Genomic DNA, 25,359 nt, shown 5'->3' with positions numbered 1-25,359 from the left:
AGCCCTAGTCCCTCAGCTTCCTCTCCGGCCTGAGCGCCGTGAACGAGGCGGCGGACAGCAGATCCCTCCCGCGATGTAGACGCCGCTTGGGGGAGGGTTTGGGAGAGCGGGCGACGCTCTAGGCGAGTTCTTTCTCGTCTCTATGGTGCCGAGTGAGCTTGTCCGCCGCTCCTGCGCGTCGGGGCGGACGTTGCCCCTTTAATCAGCAGAGGGCGGTGTCGAGGAGGTCCCGCGAGAGCGGCAGGGGGTTGGGGGCGGTACCGAGGCTGGGGGCCCGTGGCTGATGGAGCCCGCGATGGAGCCGGAGACTCTGGAGGCGCGAATCAGTGAGTGTCCGGGAGGGGCGCGGGTCGGACCGGAACCGGAACCGGGGGCACTAGGCGGGCCCCTTCCCGACGGGGGCGGGGTACGGGGCGCCCCCTCCTCACGCCCCGCCCCCGGCCCGGGAGGGGCGGTGTCCCGTGCTCGTACTTCCGACCCTGGGATGATAGGAGGCCCCATCAGCTGCGTGGACCCGCGGTGGGAGTGGGCTCCGCCCACCCTTCCGATCCCTGGGCCGAGACCCCCGGGGAGGAGTGAGCTGGCCCAGCTCTGCGTCCAGACCCCTCGGGGTGGAGAGAGCAGCCTTCAGCACCCTCAGGCCCAGACTTCACTGCCGAACGGACACCCAAGTCATTCTCTGGGGCCCCTGGAGGGAGCAAGCGAGCGGCCCCTAGAACTATACCTCAGACCCGGGAGGGACCCTGCTCCCCTTGAGTCCCGAATCCTCCACTCATTGGCATCCATGGCATAACTCCCTCCTATCTGTCCCTTGAATTTGCAACTAGTCTCAGATTTGCTCTTTCCCCTGCCCATGAAGGGAGGACCCACTGGCCCATCTGGTCAACCAAGCTGGGGCCCCACAGTGAGAAACTCCCAAACCGTACAGGCTTGGTAGGATCCTGTTTCAGACCCCAGAAATAATTTCAAGTCCTCTATCACTACTCTCAGCCCAGCCCGTTAGATTCTGCACCCCAAACAAAGACTCCTTTCCTAGCCCTTGCTGAGCTTCCTCCAAAGGCCCCTGCACCCTCTCCTGTCTCCTCAGACACAGCTTCCTACCACTCGGGTTCTCAGTACTGGCCCCACATCTTCCACCTGATTTCCCTATCCCACATTGCAGAAGATCCTCGAATCTGTTAAGCCCACTACTGGACTCTGCTTCTTAAAGCTTGGCTTGCTTCTCCTTGGCTGACAACTCCCACCCACTGGTCAGTTGCCCTTTCCTCCCACTGGGCCCACATCTGCACCAGGGCCTCAGGGAGGCCTCTGGGTCTACCTTCACCTCAGCCTTTTGGCTCCAGGGAGCTGCACAGAGTGATTTGGGGTCTTGAGCAGCATCTTTTAAGCCACTCTTGAGCAGAGTTGAATCTTGAAGTTGATCCCAGAGCCATACCATCTCCAGAGGTGTTTCAGAGTCACTCTGGCCCGTAGAAGGGGAGGGCATGGAAAGGAAGCACTCAGCAGTCATCGAGACTCTTCTGGAATGCCACAAGTGCCCAGGTCTCAGCAGTAACCTGGGGGGATGGGCAGGGCCTGAGCTGACAGATCTGACAGCCACAGGCCTTGAGCTGTGGGTGATACAAAACATGGTCAGGTTTAGCAACAGTGGGGATTTTCTGAGAGATCTAAGAGTCTAATCTGAGAAATAAACAGGAGTCAGGATACTCCGGTTTGGCAGTAGGCTGGACTCTGGTAGAGTGGAGCTGAGATTGTTTTCTTTTTCTTCTCCTTCATGCCCTGGCAAACTTGTAAGCTCTTTTGCAGTAATTGGAGGTAAAAAGTAGCTTTTGGTGGGTAAATGATGTTACTGTCACCACTGTGGAGTGACAGGGTAGAGTCACGTCCTATTGTGAAACACCTCCCTCCCTCCCTCCCTGGGTGTTTCCCCCTGCTGCCTGCTGGGGAAAGTGCTGTCCGCAGGCAGAAGTCAGAGGGCTGGGAGTTGAGGGCCAGGGCCGGAGAGGTTGGTCTGATCTCCTTGGACCCAGAGGCCCTCCCTCTGAACCAGATGCAGAGAAGATGTCTCGTGATGCCACTACTTCCTCCTCCCTGGCTTCTGACTCAGGAGCTGGCTCTAGAACCAGTTTCTCTGTCCTCACTCAGATTCATGTGTCTCTAACATTTTAAGGGACTTCCTGTTTTAGGGTCCCCCAGCTGGGTGTCATTGAGTAGGCAATACCCAGCCACGTTCTATCTTTCTACCTCCAGACTGGTGTTCCCCAGCCTCTGGCCGTGTTAGGGGGCTAGGAGGCAGAGTAGATGGGAGGTGAGAGATTCCTATTCCTGGGATCTCTGGGTGGTCAGCAGGGGCTTCATTTCTCCCAGGGACTGGCAGGCCCTACAGGGTTCCTGGAACCAAGATTTGTGCGCAGAGAGAAAATGCACCATTCAGATCTCTGCTCAGCTGTATCTCTGAAAGCCCTCCCAGAGGACAGCACCCCTGCATATACACATTCTCTGTGCCTTCTCCCTGCTCTATTTTCTTTATAGCTTTCTGTACCCTGTGTTTTGTTTACCTGAGTAGTCAGAGTTTCTCTTGCTGGGCTCTGATCTCCAGGAGGGCAGGGATTTTGTCTTGTTCACTGCTGTGGCCCCACACTCAGAATATTTATTGCGTAAATATGAATTGAATGGTTGGCTGCCAGGCACTGGAACCCTGGGGCTCCAAGCCTCCCGCTATAGCTCAGGGCCCCAAGTAGGCAGGCGCCACACTCTGAGTCGACAGCTGCCTCCGGTCCGCAGATCCTTCTGTGTCCCACCTCCTGGGCCATGTCCTCCACACCCCAGGCTCAGTCCTCACGTTTGGGCATAACTGACCAGGACCAGGTGACACTTAGGGGCGGGCTTCTGGGAGGCAGTGAAGAGCCAGCTCTGGCTACCCCCACACCTTCCCCTGCAGAAAATACTGCGTCACCCCCTAATCACTCCGGATTTTGCTCCATCTTTACAAATGGGGAAACGGAGATTTGAGGAGGCTTTGTGACCTACTTGATTGTAGGGTCGGGGGGCTACCGTCTGGCCTTTACCACCCCTTCTTGTTGGCCTTTTCCTGGCCACTACCCATTCCTGGATTCAAATTCCCCTGGATCCTCCCCCTGCCTGCTTGCAGCTGAGCCCTGATCCTTTCACTCATTTACTGGGGGAGACAGGCTGGTTGCAGTGCAGCAGCAGGTTGGGTCCAGGATGAAGGCAGGTCTGGGGTCCAAGAGGAGAGAGCTGGCTTGGCAATGCTGCCCCAGGCAGGTGTGGGCATTACGGGAAGGAGGAGGCGATACCTGAGCCACACTCCTTACCGAGGCCCTTGGTGCCCTGCCCTGGGCTCTTCTCAGCCCTTGAGCCACTCAGAGGCATGTCATCTCCAGCCTGGTTAACTCCTCCAGCGCTTCTTGTGTTGCCTCTTCCAAGCAGCCTCCAGGGGCCCGAGGCTCAACTGAGTCCCCTCTTCCGGCTTCCCGGTTCCCACGGCTCCTTTGCCTCCCTCTGTTTGTACTGAGAACCTAGCTGCCCTTGGCCCACTTCCCAGCTGCAAAGCTCCTTGAGGTTGGAGCTCTGGTTTTTTTCACTTACCTCCGGATCTCCCCTGAGAGTAGGTTCCATGAGAATTGTGGGGACACTTTTCAGGCGCAGAATCAGAGGAGGTGCAGTTGGGGGGGCAGAGGGTGTACAGCGGCAGAGGTGGGGGTGATGAGGGGTAGGGAAATGACTCCTGAGCTTAATGTGGGGCCCTTCGGGGAGAAGCCGTAAGGGGAAGCCCGCGGACAGCAGCTCCTCTCTGCGCTGACTGGACCAATATCAGGGCTGGGCTCTCTGGGCCCTCGGAGCAGGGAGTCAAGGAAGGCCTTTTCTTTTTTCTTTTTGAGGGGGGCGGGTAATTAGGTTTACTTATTTATTTATTTTAATGGAAGTATTGGGGATTGAACCCAGGACCTCATGCATGCTAAGTATACGCTCTACCGCTGAGCTCTACCCCCCGCTACCCAATCCCCGAGGGGAGGCCTTTTCATGTGCTCAGTCCTACGCCCTCCCCACTCCTGACAGAGGGACCTCTGCCAGGGCAGGGAGTGGGAGAGGCAGGGACCCCTTCCCCAGGCCACACTGGCCCTCTCTTCTCCAGACAGAGCCACAAACCCCTTGAACAAGGAGCTGAACTGGGCCAGCATCAACAGCTTCTGCGAGCAGCTCAACGAGGACTTTGAGGGGTAGGTGGCTTCCCCGTCTTTCACTCTCAGACTCAGCAGAGCCCACTGTGCACCTGCCATGCACCCTTCAGACCCTGGCCTCGCGCAGAGATGAGGGTGGATTGAGACCCGGTTTCCATTCCTAACATGCGCACAAGTTAACAGTGGCAGTGGGCACTGTGTACTGAGTGCTGCTCGTGTGCCACCCTCTGAGGTGGGCCCCGCTGGACCCATTTTACAGGTGAGAAAACCGAGACCTGGGGGAACTCAGCAGTTGCCCCAAGATCTCACAGAAAGAAAAAGGTAGTCCTGGGCTTGATCAAGCCCAGGGCTGCCTGACCTGCACCCATACTCTGTTGGGGAAAGCCTCCTAGAGAACGGCATGCTCCCCCTCTGGGAAGGGCCAGCAGGCCCTCTGCTCAAGGAAGAACCAGAGCTATCTGCATTAGAATCACACGGTGTGCTGGTCAAAAAATGTCCATTCATAGGCTGTGCCCAGACAGGCTAGACAGCCAGGCAAGGAGCTTGGGGGGACGTTGTTAGCAGGCTCCCCAGGTGGTGCAGCAGCTCGGGGAGCACAGCTCAGCGTGCTTCGCCTCCACTGCACCCCCACGAATACAGACACTCCCCCAGAAGCCGTGCAGACAGCGTGACGTGTGTGCCCCACAGTCCAGCTGCTCGGGTGCAGATCCCGTCCCCTCTGTTAGCTGAGTCTCCTGAGCAAGTAACTGGATGCCTCTGAGCCACCATTTCAACCATGGGGGCGACATTGCTGCCTACCTCAGGAGGCTCTTATGGAGATTAGGCAGAAAAAGGGATGTGAAGTGCCTTGCACATCGTAAGCACTCAGTACGTGTTAGCTGTTACTGTCACTGGTGGCAGGTCTTTTATGATCTGGTAGACAGTGTCACCACTGCCACCATGATTTTTCCCAGCTTAATGTTCAGTGCAAATTATCGTGTTCTGCTCCCCCACTGAGCCCTTGAAGGCTTGGTCATCTCTCCATCCTTGTTTCTACTGCAAGCCAAGGACACAGCAGGTCACAGTTCTCAGTAAAGCCAGCCAAGGGGCTGAGCTCATGCCTTTCAAAGGTTCCTGGCTTGTACTCCCTGCCTGGCCCTGCCCTGTTGTGCCATAATCCCTGGCCCTAATCTGGAGAGGGAGCTGGGCCTTTACACATGCCCTGCAAAAGCCACTGCAGGCCACAGTTCTGGGGCGGGAAGTGGGGGATGTGGCAGCCCCCCCTGGGGTGCCTGTGGCTCTGTGGCTAGTCTGTCTCTGTGCTTTTCCTCTCACCCAGGCCTCCACTTGCCACCCGGTTGTTGGCTCACAAGATCCAGTCCCCGCAGGAGTGGGAAGCGATCCAGGCTCTGACAGTGAGGAGAAGGGGAGAGAAGATGCCATCTGTCCCCTGACCATGTGGATGGCACTGGGGGAGGCCAAGACTGAGGTTTTTGGGGCCCAAACAGGCTCTTCTTTGGAGCCCAAGGGAGTTATGCCAAGATGGCCTAGAACAGGGGTCTGGGCCAGCCCCTGAGGGTCCCCTGGCAACCAGTGAACCAGTGGGCTCCTCCCTCCCCAGACCCTGCACAGTTAGGCCTCTTGAGGGGAGAAAGCCCCTCAGTCATCTGGGCCAGGTATTCCCAGCTCTAGCTGTGCATCAGAACTTCAGGAGGCTGAGTAAGGCCTCACCCCAGATCTGCTGACTTGAACCCCTGTAGCGTTTGCATCCAAGAATCTGTGTGTTTATAGAGCTTACCACGTGCATTGCTGGGCCAGGCCAGCCCATTGATGGCCTCCAGACACAGGACAGCACTGTCCTTCCCACAGGGGTGCAAGGGGTGACAGCTGGGCTCAGGCTAGAGCTTTCAAAGCTGTGCCAAAGGCAGAAGAGTAGAGGGTACACCGTGTATGGCCCCCAAGCATGAATCGCATAGCAACGGACCATATAGCAAAGTTGATTTTCAATGGTGGTAGATAAACAGTTTCCCTTTTAATAGTTATGTATTTGTTTTAACATGTTAGCATCGCCCCTCACCGAAATACATATTCTCTGATTTCACAGATACATAGCTTAGGAGATGGCCAAGGTAGATAGCACCTATTTAGGTTCAAAAATAATCAAAGGAAAATAGTAAGAGAGTATTTTACAAGCGGCACTCAGATGTGGTCAAGCCGTGGAGGGACTGAGTCAGTGCTGGGTGTTCGGTGTTGCCAGGTTCTAAAAGTGGCCCAGCCCCAGGGTGTGTGATCAGTCTCAGGGGTCACTGAACCTCAGAATCCTCTTTTTCTCAAGAGTCATCTTCCCCCTTCTCAGTGCCCATCCCTGGGCTTCTGGGCCCTGACATAGGTGTGGGAGAGAGGCTCTGATCCATCTCCCCACTGTGGTGCCCGCACCTCCCCCTCCACCTCCAGGTGCTGGAAACATGCATGAAGAGCTGTGGCAAGAGGTTCCACGACGAGGTGGGCAAGTTCCGCTTCCTCAACGAGCTCATCAAGGTTGTGTCTCCCAAGGTGGGTGCTCCCAGCCTGTGCTCAGACCTGCACTGTCAGATGGGGGTCGAGGAACGAGAATGCCCAGATCCAGGTGGGAGGGGCGGACTATCTGCCCTCATCCTGACCCAGCACACACACAGACCCTTTCTCACTGCCACTTCACACAGCTGAGTCCAGGGTGGCTGGGTTTCTGGAAAGGGTGCTTCCCGGCTGATGGGTAGCCAGCCGGCTGTGGAGCCACTCGGTACTTAGGGAAGGATGACTTCAGGGAATGCTGGACAGCCTCCCCAGCACAGGCTGCTGAGGCTCTGAGATCACTCCCTGTAGGCCTGGCCTCAGCGCCCCACCTGTGTCACTAGTGGAGGGTCTCCCTGTCCTCATCTCACAAGAGTGGTCTCCTTGAGGCCTTGAATGCTGAGGCCCCAAACCTGAATGACAGAGCCTGCTGCTGGCCACATCTGAGGCTTGGCCCAAAGAGCCCTCCCAGAGGGCAGGAATATGTTTGATGCCCCTTGAGTGAGAGCCCACCCCCTTCACCCATCCCTTGAGCAGAGCTGCTGAATGACCCGACTGCTCTTCCCAGGTGATGGGAGGTGACCAGTGTGAGAGCCAGTTCCCTCAGCCTAGTTTGCTGCTGGAGGACTGACTATGCCCAGGGCAGGTCCACAGCTGCTCCTTCCCTGGTCTGCCCAGAGCCTAGTGGCTCCTCCTTCCTGAGATCATAGAGTTAAGCCTTCCATGAGCTGGCCATGAGCGGGCACTGGGCTCTGCACCTTGCCTGTGTCAGCATGGCACCCTTATCACGTGACATTGCTGTCATCCCCATTTAGCAGGTGGGGGACTGGGACACACAGGGCTGGCCCAGCTAGTGAGCGAGAGGCCAGGCTGTGCCAGGCTGGATAGTGGGCTGTGAGGGTCCTGTAGGCTGAGGTTTCCCAGGGAGTCCTGGGGAGAAAGCCAGGTTCGGGCTGGCGTCGGGGCCACAGTGAGCGGGCCATGTCAAAGGCCTCCCCTCCCTCTGATCCCTGAAGTACCTGGGCTCTCGGACGTCAGAGAAGGTGAAGAACAAGATCTTGGAGCTCCTCTACAGCTGGACGGTCGGCCTCCCCGAGGAGGTGAAGATCGCCGAGGCCTACCAGATGCTGAAGAAACAGGGTGAGGTGCCACGGGGTGCGTGCAACCAACACCCCCGCCCCTCCTCCCTGAGCCGGTGTTCCGGAGGCCTCAGAGCCTTCTGGCTGCCAGGTCTTGGGTCTCCCCTTTAATTTCTTTAACTTCTCCAGAACACATATTCATTGGGGCCCCTTTATGGCTCTGCCAGAGGCCAGCTTGGGTGGAGAGGTGGATTTGAGTCAGCCTTCTCAGAGGTTGGCCCCCACAGTGTGGCCTCAAAATAGAGGATCCTAAACTCTCCCCAACGCTATTTGATATGGCATTTCAGGAGCAGGCCCTGACCCCCCGAAGGCTGGTGCCAGCATGCTGGAGAAAGATGGCCCTCCACCTTCCATCCTACCCTTCCTTCCCCTCCAGCACCCCCCCCCTGCCCCAGCCCCCATGACAGTCTTACCACCACTGTCCACTCCAGGGATTGTGAAGGCCGACCCCAAGCTTCCAGATGACGCCACCTTTCCCCTTCCTCCTCCACGGCCCAAGAATGTGATCTTTGAAGACGAGGAGAAATCCAAGGTGAGGTTTTAAGGAGAACCAGGTGAGGACTCCAGGGCCCACTGGGGGTCAGTGCATTCCGGCCCCCGGCTGCCCTGCCCCCAGAGCAGAGGCTCACGCTGAGCTCGGCTGCTGTGGCAGGTACAGGAGCCGTGTGTGCGGCTCCAGCGTGCTGAGTGCTGCCCACACGGCACCCTGCGTCGGTAAACAGGTCCGAGGCTGGTGTCCCAGGTTCACTTTGAGGGCATTTCATAGATGACTGGGAGTTTACCTATCTTTATGTTTGTGACCCTTCCAACAATAATTTTATTAGCTTTTTGTGAAAGAAGCATGTGCTGATGGGCCAGAAATTAAAACAACACAGAAGAAGGTGAGAGAAAAAGTAAAAGCTCCTGTCTACCCAGTCCAGTCCCAGAGGGTAACCACTGTGAAGTTTCCTCTGCATCCTTTGGGTAGAATTCCCTAGCAATACTAATGTCATGTTTTGCACCATTTGTGGAGAACTGATTTCTGCCGGGCGCTGCAGGGAGCACTTACGTGCAGTGTGTCACTTGTCCCATGAACCCCCATAAGGTGTCAGTAGATCCTTGCCATCTCACAAAGAGCTTAAGTAACTTACTCACATCCCACAGCCACGAAGCAGAGCCAGCATATGACCCCACGCCCTTTGGACCCCAGGGTGCCATCACGGTCATGTCCCTCTGTCTCCACAGATGCTGGCCCGCCTGCTGAAGAGCTCCCACCCTGAGGACCTCCGAGCAGCCAACAAACTCATCAAGGAGATGGTGCAGGAGGTGATGGGCAAGCCCAGAGCACAGGGAGGAGGCGGGACAGAATGTTGAGCTGGGCCACCTAGTGGGGGTTGTGTGTACGTGTGCATGTGAGGAACCCCGCAGTGGCCAAGCTAAAGGGCTGTGACAGCAGAGAGAGAGAGCTGACTAAGTCTGGGGGACACCAGCAGGCAGAGCCAGGATCTGTGTGTGGAAGGAAGAATTTCCCGGCAGCCAAGCTAACCTGCACTGGCTTCTGTGAGGCTGATTACCTCATCTGTAAAAGTTAGAAGGAAATGAGGTCTTACTATATATTTTTTTAAATTTTTATTTATTTATTTTAATTTTGGGGGGAGGTAATTAGATGTTTATTTGTTTACTTCGATGGAGGTACTGGGGATTGAACCCAGGACCTCCTGCATGCTAAGCATGTGCTCTATCACTGAGCTATACGTTCATCCCTACCAAGTTTAAAATACAGTAAAATATATGTGCACGTAAAAGGAGAAAACAATACATGTTTAGTTTATAAGTATGTGTATCTATGTATGGGTTCATGCTGAAATCTTTTTTTATTGATACGGGTTCATGCTGAAATCTTTTTTATTGATACGAGTAAGTCGTCAAAAAAGTGGAGGCCAGAGACCCAGAGGGCAGATGTTCTGGGCTGTCTTCGGGCCAGCTGTGTGCTTTGATAGCCCACAGAAAGTCAGGGCAGCCCCTCAAGGAGGATGATCATATCAGGCGGCACAGCACGAGCCTACCTTTCATTCCGCAAGGGAGGAGCATGCGTGGTGAGCAGAGGGTGAGGGGTTGCAGGGTCACTTCCTGCACTGGCCTTTCAAGGCCATGAGCTTCTCACCATCTACCAGGCCCTGACAGACACTGAGAAGGGTCGTGGCACCAATTTCTAGGTTGTACTTGCTGACTGCTAAGTCCCCTTTCACTCTCAAGTACGGGGACCTCCTTTCAAGGACACAAGGAGGGCGAGGGTCATGTAGAGCCACGGTGTAGGTCTAGGGTCCTGGGCTTCCTGAATCTCCTGGCAAGAGTGTTGGAAACCCAGCTTCCTGGGCCACCCCTGGAGATTCTGATGGGCTCATGCAGAGGCCCGGGTTCGGGGGTCATTGGCAGGAGGAGGAAAAGTGAACACTGGCTTGGCCGAGGGTTCCTGGGCCCAGAGTGCCCAGTCTTGGGCCCGAGGGGCTTTTAGCAGGGTCTGATCTCACACCCAGTCAGCAGATGCTCTCCAGGGTGGTGCTGGGCCTGACCCACGCTCTCTGGGGCTATTTGCCGATGCCTCTCCAGGACCAGAAGCGGATGGAGAAGATCTCGAAGCGGGTGAGTGCCATCGAGGAGGTGAACAACAATGTGAAGCTGCTGACAGAGATGGTGATGAACCACAGCCAGGGCAGGGCAGTGGCCCGCAGCAGCGAGGACCTCATGAAGGTGCGCTCACCCCTGCCCAGCCCCCACCCACTGCAGGGCCTCCGCCAGCCCTGACCTGCCTGCCCTGCTGCCCCCAGGAACTGTACCAGCGCTGTGAGCGCATGCGGCCCACGCTTTTCCGACTGGCCAGCGACACAGAGGACAATGACGAGGCCTTAGGTGAGCTGCAGTTGGAAGGAGCTACCACCAGGAGGCCCCCTTCTCCAGCACTGACCTGGGGTTTCTCCACTTTGGGGAGGAAGGAAGCAGGGATCAGGGGCTGATGTGATTGAGAGACCCTGTGGGCCAAGCCCTTCGCAGGCACTTCATTTACTACCTAAAAGCTGCACAAAAGGGAGACTTCTCCCTATTTCATAGCAGGGGCTCAGGGAGGGAAGTGACCTGAATGGTGGCAGAGCCAGGATGGACCAGAGGCTGTCTCCCTCCAGACACTGCCTTCCTGGTAAGGTGAGCTAGAAATCTTGAGCAAATCCCACAGGCCTGAGTGTGTCCATAGCTGGTCCCCGTGGCTCCTGCCAGGGCCACACATCAGGTTCTTGTCCCTGTTCTTTCTGTGCCACCACATCAGCCAGGGCCGCCTGGGCAGTGGTCTGTGTACCACCTCAGCCCCCAATTCAGCAGGAGTTCCATGTTCCAAGTATCTGGTCCTCACCCAAGAAGCTCACTGCTCAGATCTCGCTAAGACCTGGCCCTGGCCCCCGCAAGGGGATAATATGGACGAGGGCCTGGTTTGTGCCAGGCCCTGTTCTAGACCCAGCGGGTGGTAGTGGTCACAGTCAGAACAGCCGCGTCCTCATGGAGCTTGTGGCCTAATGAGAAGAGACAGTAAACCAAGGGCGTGAGCAAGGGCAGTGTGTCACAGAGGGGCACAGAGAAAAGTGAGCAGGGAAGGGACTGGGTGGCGCAGGGCTGGAGGTTAAGAGGCCTCCCTGAGGTGACTTGGGTAAAGACCTGAAGACAGGAAGGGGTGAAGCAAAGTAGAGATACGGGGGCCTCCACACAGCAGCGCCAGTGCGGAGGCCTGGAGACAGGGGCCACCGTGTTCAGGGGCCAGCACCGGGCAGCGTCGGGAGACTGGGCCAGGGCAGGTTGCGGAGGTCCTGAGTCTGAGATGATGAGATGGGCCGCCCTCAGCCCTGCCCCCTCCCACGAGGCCTGGGCTGGATGTGGGGTGCTCGTCTCCCCCATCCCCGCCGGAGGCCCTGCATTCGATCAGCCTGGCCTCCCCGCTCTTGCCTATTCTAGCCGAGATCCTGCAAGCCAACGACAACCTCACCCAGGTCATCACCCTGTACAAGCAGCTGGTGCGGGGCGAGGAGGTCAACGGTGACGCCACAGCTGCCTCCATCCCTGGTGAGGAGGTGGCAGGAGGGCTGGGGAGGGCCCACCAGCCAGAGGGGCACCGAGTGCAGGGTGGGGTGCTGGTCCCAGAGCTAGTGCTGTGACCCTGGCCCCTTAAGATGGGGGAGGCTCCCACTGAGAGAACTGAGGGTGGAGTCTGTGCCAAGCCTGCAGCTGTGGCGGGGAGGAGTCTGGATGCGGGATGGAGAGGGAGGGAGCCCAGGGTTTAGCAAGGACAGGCAGGAGAAGGAAGGCCTTTCTTTCACTTGAGAAATCTGGCACCTGTTGTGCAGGGCCACACGACACCCCCAGGGCTTAGTTTAATTATTAGAAGTCGGCAGGGAGGGTTTGACATAAACATTACAGGCTCAGCTCCAGTCAGGGTAAAGTGACAGCCCTGGGGGACCCCAGGAGAGGTTAGAATTGGTGCTCTTTGGGACAGGGTAGGGGTGAGACACTACACAGAAACAGCAGGATCTAAGAGGAGCCTCAGAGGATGAGAGGCAGTTCGCCAAGTAACAGGGAAGAGGAAATACATCCCGGACAGAAGGGGAGCCACATGCTAATGAAAGGGCCTGATGAGCAGCTTCCAGGGCAAGGACTGTATGGCCAAGGACGGACGGTGCCTTGCAGGACGGTTGCAGAGTGGGGAGCTCACTGTCCTTAACCGCCAGGGACTGTGTCCTCCACCCAAGGCTGGCCTGACTCTCCTTTCCCACCCCAGGGAGCACCTCGGCCCTGTTGGACCTCTCAGGCCTGGATCTCCCTCCGGCCAGCACCACCTGCCCAGCCATGCCCACCTGCCCAGGTGACCAGGCCAGCCCCGAGCAGCCCAGCACCTCAGTCTCCCTGCTTGATGACGAGCTCATGTCTCTGGGTAAGGAAGGGGCCCGGCTGCAGGTGGGGCTGAGGGGTCAGGTCAGCGTGTTCCTCCTCTCCTGGGAGTCCCCTGGAGGATGGGGGCTGGATGTCAGCCCCGGGTCATAGCCGAGGAAGCTGAGGGTCGGGGAAAGGAAGGAGCTGGTGCAGGGTCATACAGTCAAAGGGTGAGGCTGGCCTCACCTCAGATAAAGGAGCCACACCTGGGCTCTGGCGGCCTGAGGGAAAACCCAGGGACTTCCCTCAGCAGGTGAGATCCTAGAATTGGGAGCTCCCCAGGCAGAAGTCAGCAGTCTCCTGCCCAAAGAGCGGGAGCGCTGGGCTCCGCAGCACTAGAAGCCCCAGGGCAGCCAATGGTGAGCACAGGGCCCTCTGTGACCCAGGCGGGACCCAGGCCAGGCCTACAGCCACCACAGGTGGGGTCAGGGCTCTGGAGCCCGCCAGGGAAACAGGCTTACCCGGGGGAAGAAGCTGAGGGCGCCCAGTGGCCAAGCAGTTTTCGTGCTTCCAGCCTTCGGGGCCACAGCCCCATCTGAGCTTGGAAGCAGGAGGGCATAGTGACAGCCTCCTCGCTGTGGCCCTGGCATAAAACACACAGAGGTGGTCTGGCTATGTCAGAGGGATCTCAAAGGATATATTGGGAAGCTAACCTGGAGGCTGAATCAGGCTGTTCTGAGTTAGTTCTGAGGTGGAAACTAAACTTGTGGGATTGGAAGTCAGGACGTGTGCTGAGGCCCTGGCGGGCAGCCCAGCACACGCCCCCTAACCACCGCCACCGCCGCCGCCACCCTGGGTCTTCACCCTCCACTCAGCACCTGAGGTGGCGCTGTCACCGTCCCTGGTTTAAGAAGCCGAAGCAGGGCTGAGTGACGTGCCCACGGGGTCACCAGGGCTTGGACGAGGCACTCAGGCTCTGAAGTCTCGCTCTGAGCGTCTGCCTGACTCAGCTCATCAGCCAGGAAGGGGAAGTGAGGCCTTGGGGTGAGCGGGAGACAAGGGGTTCAGTGGACCAGATTGGGGGTCCCTCTGTGAGCCCGTCAGCCAGCACCCTACCCAGGAGGCTCTGACCCTGGGGTACCCGGGGGTCTGCTTAGGAGTCCCACCCACCTGCCCCCTTTTCTATTCAGAGCCAGGGTAACCCAGGGAGAGAGGACCCTGACCCTGTGTGACCAAGAGGTGAAGGTGGGCTGGTGACAAGAAAGGACACACAGGCTCATCTCCCCCAGCAGGGCCTGCACCAGGCGGCAGCTACCTGACCGGGCGTTGGTGTGTGTGGCCCAGCCCCCAGCAAATGGCTGTGGCAAAGCCACCTCCCCATGAGAAGCAGTGTGTGCTTTGCACTTCCTGTCCCCAAGTCGCTTCAGCAGAGCCCCGAGCCTCCAGCTTCCTCTAGTTGCAACTCAAAGGCAGAGAAAATTTAGGAACAAGAACCAGAAGTGGCAGGGCAGCAGCGCCCAGCCCCACAGCTCAGGGGAGTGGAGGAAGCCTCAGGACCACAAAGGGGGCTTGTCCTCAACGGTTCTCTGTGGCAGGAAGGGTGGGGGGTGGGGTGAGCACTTCCTGGTCTGTCAGAGAGGGCGGTCCAGCACCCGTCGGACACTCCATCTGATTTGTCTGATTTATTGGTCACAGCAGTCCTCTGATACAGATGGCTGCTGTTGTCCCCATCCTACGGATGAGGCATGGGGAGAATGTTGCCAGCCCGAGGTCCCACAGCTGATCGACAGAGCTGTGTTTGAGCTCCAGTGTGAGGCCATGCTCTGTCCAAGCCCGGACTCTAGCGCTTCCCAGTCGTGTGACTGGACAGGTCACTCAGCCCCACTGAGTGTACATTTCTTCATCCCAAAAGGAGGGATGTGAAGCCCACACCCACCTTTTAAGGCTGGTGAGGACTGAGAGCCACGTCTGAAGTGCCTGGCACGGGGGTGTGAGAACCGATAGCAGTCTCCGCTGTGTTGCCCCTGGTCTCAGAGAGGCGTGTCCAGAGGAGGAGACCCCACGGTCCAGGCTCCCTGCACCTCCCTTTGCCTGTCAGGTAGCACTTCATGCTGGACCTTACTTAGTCAGGCTTTGCTACAAACAGCATAACGTGGCTTCTGTTTACATCTGGGGTGAACTTGGCTGGGGGTGTGCTTAGGGCAGAGGTCAGACTGGTCGAGGACCTACTGCCCTCTACTGACCAGCAGGCAGTGAGCAGAGCCTTCCAGAGGGGCCACAGCCCTCCTGTGCTCCAGTCAACCAGGCTTACTGGCACGTGCCAAGGCAGGCAGGGCCTTTAGAGTCTGCCCCAGCCCGTGCACATGGCATACTCGGGGCCACTGTGGCCCGGCCAGCACCTTGCCCGTGGTTGCTCAGACTCTGGGCCAGGCGTGGGCCCAGGGCCCTTTTCACTGCACTGCAGTGCCCTTCTGACACCCAGAGGGTGTCCCTTGAGTCAGTCGTTGAACAGACATAGGATGCTGATCCCTGCCTGCTTGGATCTCCGAGGTTAGGAACCCCACTTGGTGTCCCCCACTCCCTCTTTCCCGCCCCTACCCCCTGCGCCAGCTGCCAGTGGTGAATGAAGACGAAAGTCCTGAGCTCAGTAGTTGAGTTGGCTTCTGAGTAGCAAGAGAGGAAGCGTGTCTGGGCCCAGGGAATGGGCTCTTGGGATCTTCGGTTTCTACTTCTGCTCTGCCGCTGGTTCCCTCTGAAAGCGAGGGAGGAGGCTTCCCTCTTTGAGCTGAGCCTCTCGGGGTGGGGGGTGCAGGTGCAGGGTAGAGGCCAGGGAACCCTGACCCAGCACGTAGTCCCCCCAGCTCTCTCGCCTCTGCTCACGAGTCCAGCTCCTTCACCCCTGTCTTGTTTCCCTGCAGGCCTGAGCGACCCTACACCCCCTGCAGGCCCAAGCTTGGATGGTGTTGGATGGAACAGCTTCCAGGTAGGAGGGGCCCAGCCCTGGGGCAGAGCAGCTGGGAGAGGCGGCAGCCTGAGGGGGCACTGAAGGGAGGTGTGGGTGGGAGGGCCGTGAGCAGGGGTGGCCCAGGGCCAAGGTTCCCATCCCAGGATGGAGGAAGGCAGGTGGCCCTCTCCTCACCTCTGGCACATCTGCCTACAAATCTCAGCCTTGGGTTTCCCTTGGGTTGAGATGGGGGTTCCCATTCCTTTTCTCTTGGGGGTGACTCTGAGGTTCCTGGGATGGATGGTTTCTTGAGTAGAACCGCAGACCAGGCCCGGCCCACTGATGGCCCTAGAGTGAGAGGGGTGCAGGCCTGGCAGGAATGTTGCCCACATCCCTGCTGCTGCCTCCCCAGATGTCACCTGCCAGGAGGGGAAGAGGCCTCAGGGCAGCACCAGACACCTAACACCTTTTCAGCACAGCCTCACCCACCTGCGTCCTTTGTATGTCCAACAGTCGTCTGAGGGCACTGAACCCCCAGCCCCTGCTCCAGCCCCCAGCGTGGACAGTCAGCCCCCAGCGCAGACATCCCTGCCAGCAAGCAGTGGTCTGGATGACCTGGACCTCCTGGGGAAGACCCTCCTCCAGCAGTCTCTGCCCCCCGAGTCCCAGCAAGTGCGGTGGTGAGGGCACGCCCTGGCTGGCATGGGGTGGGAGCGCTCCCTGTCCCCAAAACCTGCAGCTTCTCCTGGGCTGTCCCTGGCCCAGACCCTGCCCCAGGCCCAGCAGGGAGAGGCCTGATGTGTTCCCAAGAGCAGCGCTGCAGAGCACCGCCATGTGCCACTGCCCTTGGCTTGAAGGTCGCAGCAGTGACCACAGCAGGCGCAGGATCCGTCCAACAGGGTGTGACGTATCTGAGAGAAGGGACTGTGACCCACTCACACAGCCTCCCCTAGGCCTGCCAGCACCTGGGGAAGACCAAAAGCCCAGAGGGCTGCCACTGAGGAGGGCATCAGTGCCCTGGGAGGTGGGGAGGAGCAAGAGCTGCCGATTCCAAGGTGAGGAGACCCAGGCCAGAGAAACAGGGGGACTTCTGAGCCAGCCATCAGGGACAGCCAGGAAGCCAGCCTTTCCTGTGCCCCTGATCTCTTGGTCACCGAAGATTCACCTCTCCATGCACCGTCCCTCAACAAGGGAGAAGCAGCAGCCAGCCCCCCGGCTCACGCTCCGGGACCTGCAGAATAAAAGTAGCTGCAGTGTACCCAGCTCTGGTGCCAGCAGCCGCCTCCACACCGTGTCCCCTGAGCCCCCCGGGCCTCTGCAGCAGCCCACGCCGACAGAGCTCTCGCTGGCCAACATCACTGTGCCTCTGGAGTCCATCAAACCCAGTGAGTAGAGTGGGGGCACGGGTGGGTACCAGCCAGGCTGGGTCAGCTCGCTGCCTGCAGCCCCATCGCCTTGTCGGGAGCTGTGTCTGGGGTAGCAGGTGGGAAAGCAGGGCTCCCCTCCCAGCCTGCCTGACTCAGGAAGGAGCTCTGGGCAAGACCCCTGCTCTCCCCAGGACTCAGTTTCTTCATCTGTCCCAGATGGTCGCAAGACTGCATTCTAAACTCCAGGGTTACCAGGCACGAAGACATCTTAGGGATGGCCCCTGGGCCCTGCTCCAGGAAGATAGGACCAGGATATGGGGAGATTAGGGGGTCTCCCCAAGATCACAAAACCAATCCTAGAAAAGGATCCAGGTCCAGGAGCCCTGGCGAGGAGAGGGCCACTCATAGCACCGGGCTGTGACCAGACAGATGGAGACTGGCCAGTCTTCTCGGTGCTGCCCATCTTGTGAGCTCACGGTGACCCAGGGCATCACACCCCTGGTATCCCCGGGAGCTGGGTGGCAGTGCCACTGTCTTAGCAGTATGGAGGTCCTTGAGCTCAGAGAAGCAGAGTGACTGTACCAGGGTCACAAAGTGAGTGTAAGCACAGCTCACATACAACCCTTCACGCCATCGCGCCAGGAGGAAGCCACACAGCACTGAGAGAGACCGGCTGGGACTCATGCCCAGGGTGGGTGTCCTGCCCCCACCATCACACTAGAAGTCCACCTGCCCATCTGGACCCCAGTCTCTACCCCTGACTGCACTGCTGCCCAGGGTCAAGGCAGTGACCTGAGTCTGGGTCTGTTCATTCATTCCCAGCAGAGCAGCACGTGCCTGGTGTCAGCCCAGCAGGAGCAGCTGGTCAGGTGAGCCTGGGCTCAGGCTCGGCATTGCCCTCTCCCCTTTTCCCCTGCCAGGCAGCATCCTGCCAGTGACTGTGTATGACCAGCATGGCTTCCGGGTCCTCTTCCATTTTGCTCGAGACCCACTGCCCGGGCGCTCTGACGTGCTGGTGGTGGTGGTTTCCATGCTGAGCACCGCCCCCCAGCCCATCCGCAACATCGTTTTCCAGTCGGCTGTCCCCAAGGTGACATGGGCATTCCTCCTTTCTCTCAAGTAACGGTGACTTGGGGCTGGGTGGGGAGCCAGCTGTCCAGGGCAAGGCGTAGGGTCTCGCTCTCTTCTGGGGGAGCTGAAGGGTGGAAGGGAACCAGAGGACAGGGCCGCAGAGACCCCAAGGAGGACCTGGCAGGAGGCTGGACCCCATTCCTCAGGGACTGGGAACGAGAAGCCAGGGCTTGCTGGGCCCCATGCCACCCTCCTGTCCGCAGGTCATGAAGGTGAAGCTGCAGCCACCCTCAGGCACAGAGCTGCCAGCATTTAACCCCATCGTCCACCCCTCGGCCATCACCCAGGTCCTGCTTCTTGCCAACCCCCAGAAGGTGAGGGGCCCGGCTGTGACAGGGCTCTGCAGTGGGGTGGGGTGAGGAGGCCCCTTCTCCCCCTCTGACCCTCTGCCTTCACCATCTCTGCCTCAGGAGAAGGTTCGCCTCCGCTACAAGCTCCTCTTCACCATGGGCGACCAGACCTACAATGAGATGGGGGATGTGGACCAGTTCCCCCCACCTGAGACCTGGGGGAGCCTCTAGAACAGAGAGGGGCTGGGGAGAGAAGGGGGCTGCGGGACTGGCCACCGTCTAGCCTGGGTGGGAGGCTGTGGTGGCCTGGGACACCCTTTGTGCCCATGGCCATACACCCCTGGGTCTGGTGCTTCTCCCCTCACCACTGCGGCCCCCTCCTTCCCTGCCCCCTCCCCTGCTGAGCCAAACCCGGCAGGAGGCTGGGCCTGCATTTGCACTGCTGGGAACCTTCATCACAGGCGAGAGCCTGGAGCTGGAAAGGGCTGCCCGGCCCCAGAAGGACTTGGGGTCACGGGGGAGAAGAATGGCTGTCAGACAAGGGCCAGGACCTCAGGCCCAGCCTAGACCCCAGCCTGGGGTGGGATCATCCCCGCCTGTCTCTTATGCCTTATGGGAAGGCCCAGCCATAATTTGGGGCCATGCTGGAGCCGGGACCAGCTCAGGCCTCCTCCATAGGAACTGGGTGAATTTGGGGGTGACGCCTGCACCCCCAGCTCTTTGCACTCTTGGGTGTGTGGTTTGACTCTCTTCGCTTTTGTTTCTGAGTGGCCCTGTGGTCACCATCTCAGGGGGCCCAGTGGGGGCAGCCCCACCTGTCCCCTACTCCTCCTGGGGTTCTCATTCCACTCACCTGGCCCCTTTGCTGTCAGGTGGGGGGACTGTGGGGACCGTGTGACTGCTGGCCCAAGGGTCATGCCAGAGGCGGGTGTCCCGGGCCAGGGACTCCGGGGCTCCTGGCCTGGGAAGGTCCTGCACTGGAGTTCTCAGTGTGTCTCCTCCATTCATTGGCCTCTGTCCATCCATCTGTCCGTGGGCAGAACTGGGGCCAGTGTATGAGTGAGAGCAGGAGTATTTATGGAAATAAAACGTCCTTTTTCCTGGACCAGCTGCTTTGATGGCTCTTCTGAGCTAGAGGGAGCCCAGAGGGGTCCAGGAGCGTGAGGTCTGGGGGCTGCCCCGCCGACCTCTCTGTCTTTGCAGGTCAGGCCGTAGTTCCCCCTCCTCACCAGTCCCAGTCCCTACACCGGAAGAGGCCCTGCTCAGGGGCCCGTGGCCACTGCTGAGTCGCTAGAGAGGACCCAGGGCTATGGTGGGCCCAGAGCTGTCCCAGCTGGAAGCAAGTGGCTGCTCAGGCCTGCCAGGAGCCCCAGCTGCTGCAGGCACTGAGGGGGAGGCCCCTGGCCGCTCACAACTTCCTCTTGCTGCGCTCAGCCCTCAAAACAACTGCCATGCAGCACCACCCCAAGGTCCCTGTCTCAGCTTCTCCCTTTCCCCACAGGCTACTCCCAGGAAGCAGGGCGCCAATTGCAGCTTGTTCTGGAGAGGCCCAGGGACCCCGTGCAGGGCCCCCTGACCAGCTGCGGCGCCCTCCCCCTGGTGTGTTTGTGCTGCTCTAACTGGGAGACTCAGGTCCACGCCTGGGCAGTGGCTCAGAGGCTCCCAGCTGAGAGAGCCAGCCAGTGCGGAGCAGAGGCTGAAGGGGTTAGTCCAGGGGCCTGCTCCTGTGCTGTGGAGCAGCCCTACGTGCCCTGTGTGCTCTGCTGGGGAGGGTTCCCGCCCCCCAAAGCCTGGGAAGGCTGCCCGCCATTTCTTTTTCCTAGCTGATGGTGGAAGTCCTGCAGTGAAGACACCAATTTCACTTTGTCTAACCTAGTGTTTCCCAGTCTGAACTTGGCCACTGAACCCCTTTCACAGATGCTATTAAGAAGTGCTGGAGAACAGTCCAGCCCGCAGGTGTTCCTAGAGCCCAGCACACCTAACTCCCCAGCCGGTGTGCTTTTCCCCACTCAGCAGATGAGGGCCCTCCTCTGTGCTGGGCCGACACTGGAAGTGCAGGGTGAGAGCTTCTCCACGTGGGCCGGGCTGCCGAGGGCAGGAGAGTGGGAGCAAGGCCTCTGAGCCAGCCCTTCCAGCCCCTCACTCGCTGAGGCTATCAGATCCCTACTGTGTGACCCCGTCTGATGCAGTCCTCTTGCATTCTAGCCTCCAAGCACCCTGACCTCTAAGCTGTGTGGTCTCCTTCCTCTTCTCCCTGCCCCTGAGGCAGGACTCAGTCCTGCCTAAACCCTTGTGATATCTGAAAGATAGTTCTAGTTGGAAGGTTCTTCCTTTCAATGAAACAAAACCTTATTCTCTGTCCTGTCCACCTGGGGTCCCAGAAGCACCATCAGGAGGACACGCTCTACTGGCCATGGAAGGGTGGGCGTGGGCCTGTGTGTGACTGCCAGCTGGGAGTCTAGGCCTCTTCCAGGAGGGTCCCTGGCTTCCTGGGTGACTTTGAACAAGGTGCTTCCTTCTCTGGTCTTTAGGTTCCTTGTTTGAAAAGGTGAGAGGGACCCAGTGAGCTGTAAGGCCCTTCTGAAGCCTGAACAGTCTTTGGGCAAAAGGGTCCCCCAGGCTGTCCGATGTCAGGATGTCACAGGGACAAGGAGGTCCCTTCCATCTTTCGGACCACCCACCTTCCTTGTTCCTAGTCTATCCATCCAGCTGTCTGTCCGTCCTGCAAGTGTCTCTTGAGCAGCCCCTGTGCCAGGCACAGCCCTGTCCTCAAAGCTCACAGCCTGGCATGACACGTGTGGACCAGGAGCACAACCACCAAGAGCTGGCAGGGAGGTGGACGTGAAGAGCCCACATCTGTCTGAGGAGGTCGGGGACGGGAGGTCTGATCAAAGGAGGGGACCCTTTGCCTCCTCTGCCTGGAGGAGTCCTTCCCTAAATCCTGTGTAGCGATTCAAACTTAAGTCCAGAACTTCTGGGGTCTGCTGGCTGGAAGGGGGTGCACGTGGAAGGAGAGTTCTCTGTCTCTTCAAGGGTCACCCCCACCCCCACCCCAGGAGCAGTGGGACTTCCCGGATCACGAAGCCACACTTCCACTTCTATTTGTGTGGCTGGAGGCAGCAGCTCTTTTTATCATTTTTTTTTTTTATAGCAACCACAGCACACTGTGCTCATCTGTTCATAGCCAAGAGAAACAGAGGCCACCGCTCGCCTGGGGAGCCTGTCTCTGCCGTTCACTTGGTGCCCCACCCCCACTTTCCGAAGGCCTCCTGTCCCCCCTCCTTACCCCAGCCCCTGGGGCACAGCAAGGCAGACGGGGGAGCCAGGCCTGAGGCCGGGCACTGCGCCAGACCTGCAGCATGCAGCCTCTCCCTGCGGCCTCATTAAGCCCCTCCCTTAAACTGCCTGTGAAGATGGGAAACTGAGGCTCAGAGAGCTTCTGAGGGCACACATGAGGCCTCAAGTCTGACCAGCAGTCCTGTGAGTTGTCCACCCTGACAGCACATTTCCCCCGCCGCCTGAACCTGCCCACCCCACCCCTCTGTCAGCTGCTGTCCTCTAGGGCTGGGGTTAAGGGCACATGCTCTCCAGGACTGTCAAGATCGCGGTGAGGTCCCTGTGCCTCAACCCCACCGAGAGTTCCCTGGGAAGTCTTTTTCGCTTGAGGAGAAGGCAAGGAAGTTTTCAGAGCCCCAGAAATCACACCACACGCCTAGCTGCTCTGGGCAGGAGCCTCCTCTCGGAGGGCAGCACGGATATGGCTGGCCACAACAATTTGTCAAGTGTCTAAAATGGGATGTTCTCGCTCAGTCCTGCCACCCCCCAGCTGACCCCTGCTACCACCAGCTCAGTGCTGGCCACTGGCCTCCCTGCCCACATCCTGCTGGAGTTTCACCAGCAGATACGTCCCAGACTGTCAAAGGTTTCCGCAGACAACCTGTACTGAAGCCTCTGGGTCCCCCTAAGCAGCCACGGGGATCAAGGAGGGGTCAGGGACCAGCATTTCTGGAGTATCCAGGCAGCGCCATCTGGCACAGCAGGAGAGCACATGGGTGCTTTGGAGCCTCTCAGATCTGCTTTGTAACTTGGCCTCTACCACTTAGCCAGCTGGGGACCTGGGCCAGGAACCTGGATCTGTTCATCTACAAAACCACATGATACCAACCTCACTGGAGTATGTACATGACAGTGAGTGCCATTGTCCCCAGGCAAAAGTGCCACTGTCCCCAGGCAAAAGTGCCACTGTCCCCAGGCAGCAGGACACGTTTAGGCTGCAACTGAGGCAGGAATGCGGGTAAAGGGCCTTTCCACTCCTGACTCTACAGGCTAAATAATAAGAATCAGGGCCAGGCGCTATCTTAAGCATTTTACATATTAACTTATTTAACCCTCACAACAACCTGTTAGGTAGACGCTGTTATTATTCTCAAGTTACCTGAGGAGGACACAGGCTCAGTAAGGTCAATGACCCTACCCGCAGGTCACCCAGCCAGTGAGAGGCTGAGCCCAGCTAACCCGCACCAGCCCCATCCTTAAGCTCTGTTCCTGCTGTCTTTGGGGTTGGAAGTAAATGTCCATCGATGTGATGTCTTCACTTGCCATTCAAGTCAGCTGTGTTTAGTGAGCTCCTGTGACTATGGCGCATTACTAGGGCCCCAAGAATTCAGCGTGAGCCAAACAGGACCCAGGCCATCCTTGGGGGTCAGGGTTGGGGGGGCTCAGCCAAGTCACTGGAGCAGGGGTTGGCTGATGACCTCTGCGCCCCCCCTTCTGCATTTGCAGCTCTAAAGCTGTGCTCTCAACACTCCCTGATTGAAAATCCAAAAGTCCACTTCTGAGTGCAAAAGTCTCTGATGACCACATCCTTCGAAGTATGATCCAAACTTCGGGGCTTCCAGCCTTTTTATGATTCAACATCTGAGTGAACCTGAGCTTAAATATACCAGAAAATATACCCCTTACTCAGCCAAAAGGTACAGCAGCCCCACCAGGCTGGGCATGGTGGAGCCAGGTGCCTTTCCTGCAAAGGCTTTCGGGTCTGACTGAGGGGAGTCTGGAGCCCAGATGGGAGGCCCAGAGCTCAGATGGCCTGATTATATGGTTCAGTTATTTCCACAGCAGCTGCTCCTACAGCCCACATGGACTGACACCTCCCCAGTCCGGAGCTGGGAGCTCTGGCCTGGGCAAGACTAGGAGGGACAGAGGTAGAAGCCAGGCCTTGCCCTCAGGGACCTTCAGAACAGCTGGGGAAGTGGACAAGCCCAGGCCAGTGTGGCCCTGGCCAGAGGCAGGACTGGAACAGGGTGGGGAAAGCATGTAGCCTGGACATTTCCCAGATGGCAAGACAGTGGCACCTGGTGTCGTCACCGGCTTGGGAGTCTTCAGTTTCTTGATTCTGCACACAGTAGGTTCTGCCCATTGCGGAGATGGGGGAAATAAGACACCACGAAGTTCTGGGATCTGTCCAGTGAGGTAGAGGCCAAGGATAGAACCCAGACATTGCAAAGCCCTGCCCTACATTTTAACAAGCTGGGTCTACACTGGATTCAGGTGCCTCCTTCGGCGGAGAGATTTCCCAAGCCCCGCCCCCTACTCCAGGGGCCTTCCAGTTGGAAGAAGGGAGGGAACCTGGCCTAGGATCAATCCTCTCATCCTGGCCTGAGCCTTTGATCCAGGCGCTTCCCAAGTTCCGGCTAGGATTCCCCACTCAGGTGGCTCAAATAGTAGCATATGGAGGAGGGTTCCCTTTGCAGCCCCTCCCCACCCCGCCGGGGTCTGCCTGTTTCTCCTTTTGGAGAGTGGAGGGGTACCCAGTGTGCCCACTGTGCCACGCTCCATGCTGGGCGCTGGGCACACTGAGATGCTAGAGGTCCTTCCCTCATGAGTGCCCATTCTGTCTCCCCTGCCCCTCACACACACTAGGTGCTCAAGTAATCTTCAAACTGAATTGAAACTCCAACAAGGCAAGGGCAGTTGGTGTGCCAGGACTCTCCTCCAATCCCCTCACTCTTCCCCCAGCCCTGGGGCTCCTGATGCCCAAGGGGTGTAGGGGTTCAGAGTAAAGAGAGCCTACGGTTTCCCAAAGGCTCTCATCTCATTAACTCGCAGTCACGGAGCATCTGCTCTATGTCCAACTCTGTTTCCGACCGAGGGCCAAAGAAATAACTACTGCTGAGTTTAGGGGGGTCAGCACAGCACCCACATCATTGCCTTACAAGAAGTTAGGGCAGGGACTGGGGAAGTCTGCCAGGAGAAGGGACTTGACAGAGGAAACTCGGTGTTGGGCTGGGAGAGAGCAGGGTGTCAGGGAAGTGCTCTGGGAGGGCTCCCTGGGGCTGGAGGGTGGTGGGCACCCCCGTGAAAGGGGTGATGGGAGCAGGAGCATGGGTGCTGGAGAAGCAGACAGGGTACCTTGTCTGCTCTTCCAGGTGGGCAGGGTCAGGACAGCTGAGCTAGCAGGCCACCAGGGACAGTGAGTCCAGAGTTGCAGGGACTTGTCCAAGGGCACCGGGTGGCCCCAGGAAGCCAAAGCTTTCAGCCAATCTTCCTGCGGGGAGATGGGGATGACTTTTAGCTTAAGGTGGCCAAGAGGTCCTGTGGGGGAAGGGGTCTAGGACAGCGTCCTTTGGGAGACCCAGTTGGGCCTGTCCTTGGCCTCTGCCTCCTAAGCATGGAACCTTGTTTCCGCTTTAAGAGGGTGCCAAGGTTATTTATACCCAGGGCCTGCAGGCCGGGCGGGTGGAGCAGGAACCCAGGAAGCGGTGCAGGCGCGCTGTCAGGAGCGGCTTACCTGCTTCCCGCCACCGGGGCTGGGCGGGGCGGAGCGGGGAGGAGGAGCCGCGCACACAACCTGTGGGCCGCCCGGCGGCC

At 58.6% G+C, this 25,359-nt stretch overlaps 1 protein-coding gene across 4 annotated transcripts; it reads left to right on the top strand.

Moving 5' to 3' along the window:
- Positions 1-25: 25 nt before the first annotated feature.
- GGA1 (golgi associated, gamma adaptin ear containing, ARF binding protein 1) lies at positions 26-19,594 on the top strand. 4 transcript variants are annotated; one of them, XM_064491461.1, is made up of 18 exons: positions 26-326; positions 4,157-4,241; positions 5,521-5,596; positions 6,636-6,734; positions 7,748-7,871; positions 8,302-8,402; positions 9,095-9,175; positions 10,460-10,600; positions 10,678-10,759; positions 11,846-11,953; positions 12,666-12,818; positions 15,676-15,740; positions 16,215-16,381; positions 16,655-16,756; positions 16,893-17,086; positions 17,989-18,158; positions 18,403-18,513; positions 18,610-19,594. In XM_064491461.1, the coding sequence occupies exons 1-18, from the start codon at positions 284-286 to the stop codon at positions 18,718-18,720; spliced, it is 2,013 nt and encodes a 670-aa protein (XP_064347531.1). In that variant the 5' UTR covers positions 26-283; the 3' UTR covers positions 18,721-19,594. The 4 variants fall into 4 exon arrangements, with proteins under 4 accessions (XP_064347531.1, XP_031319090.1, XP_064347533.1 ...); XM_031463230.2 differs by lacking the exon at positions 16,655-16,756; XM_064491462.1 differs by lacking the exon at positions 5,521-5,596 and having other exon boundaries at positions 286-326.
- The last annotated feature ends 5,765 nt before the right edge of the window (positions 19,595-25,359 follow it).

The sequence above is a fragment of the Camelus dromedarius genome, chromosome 11, assembly GCF_036321535.1.
Source record: "Camelus dromedarius isolate mCamDro1 chromosome 11, mCamDro1.pat, whole genome shotgun sequence".
Classification (NCBI taxonomy): Eukaryota; Metazoa; Chordata; class Mammalia; order Artiodactyla; family Camelidae; genus Camelus; species Camelus dromedarius.
This window is presented reverse-complemented; position numbering and strand designations above follow the sequence as displayed.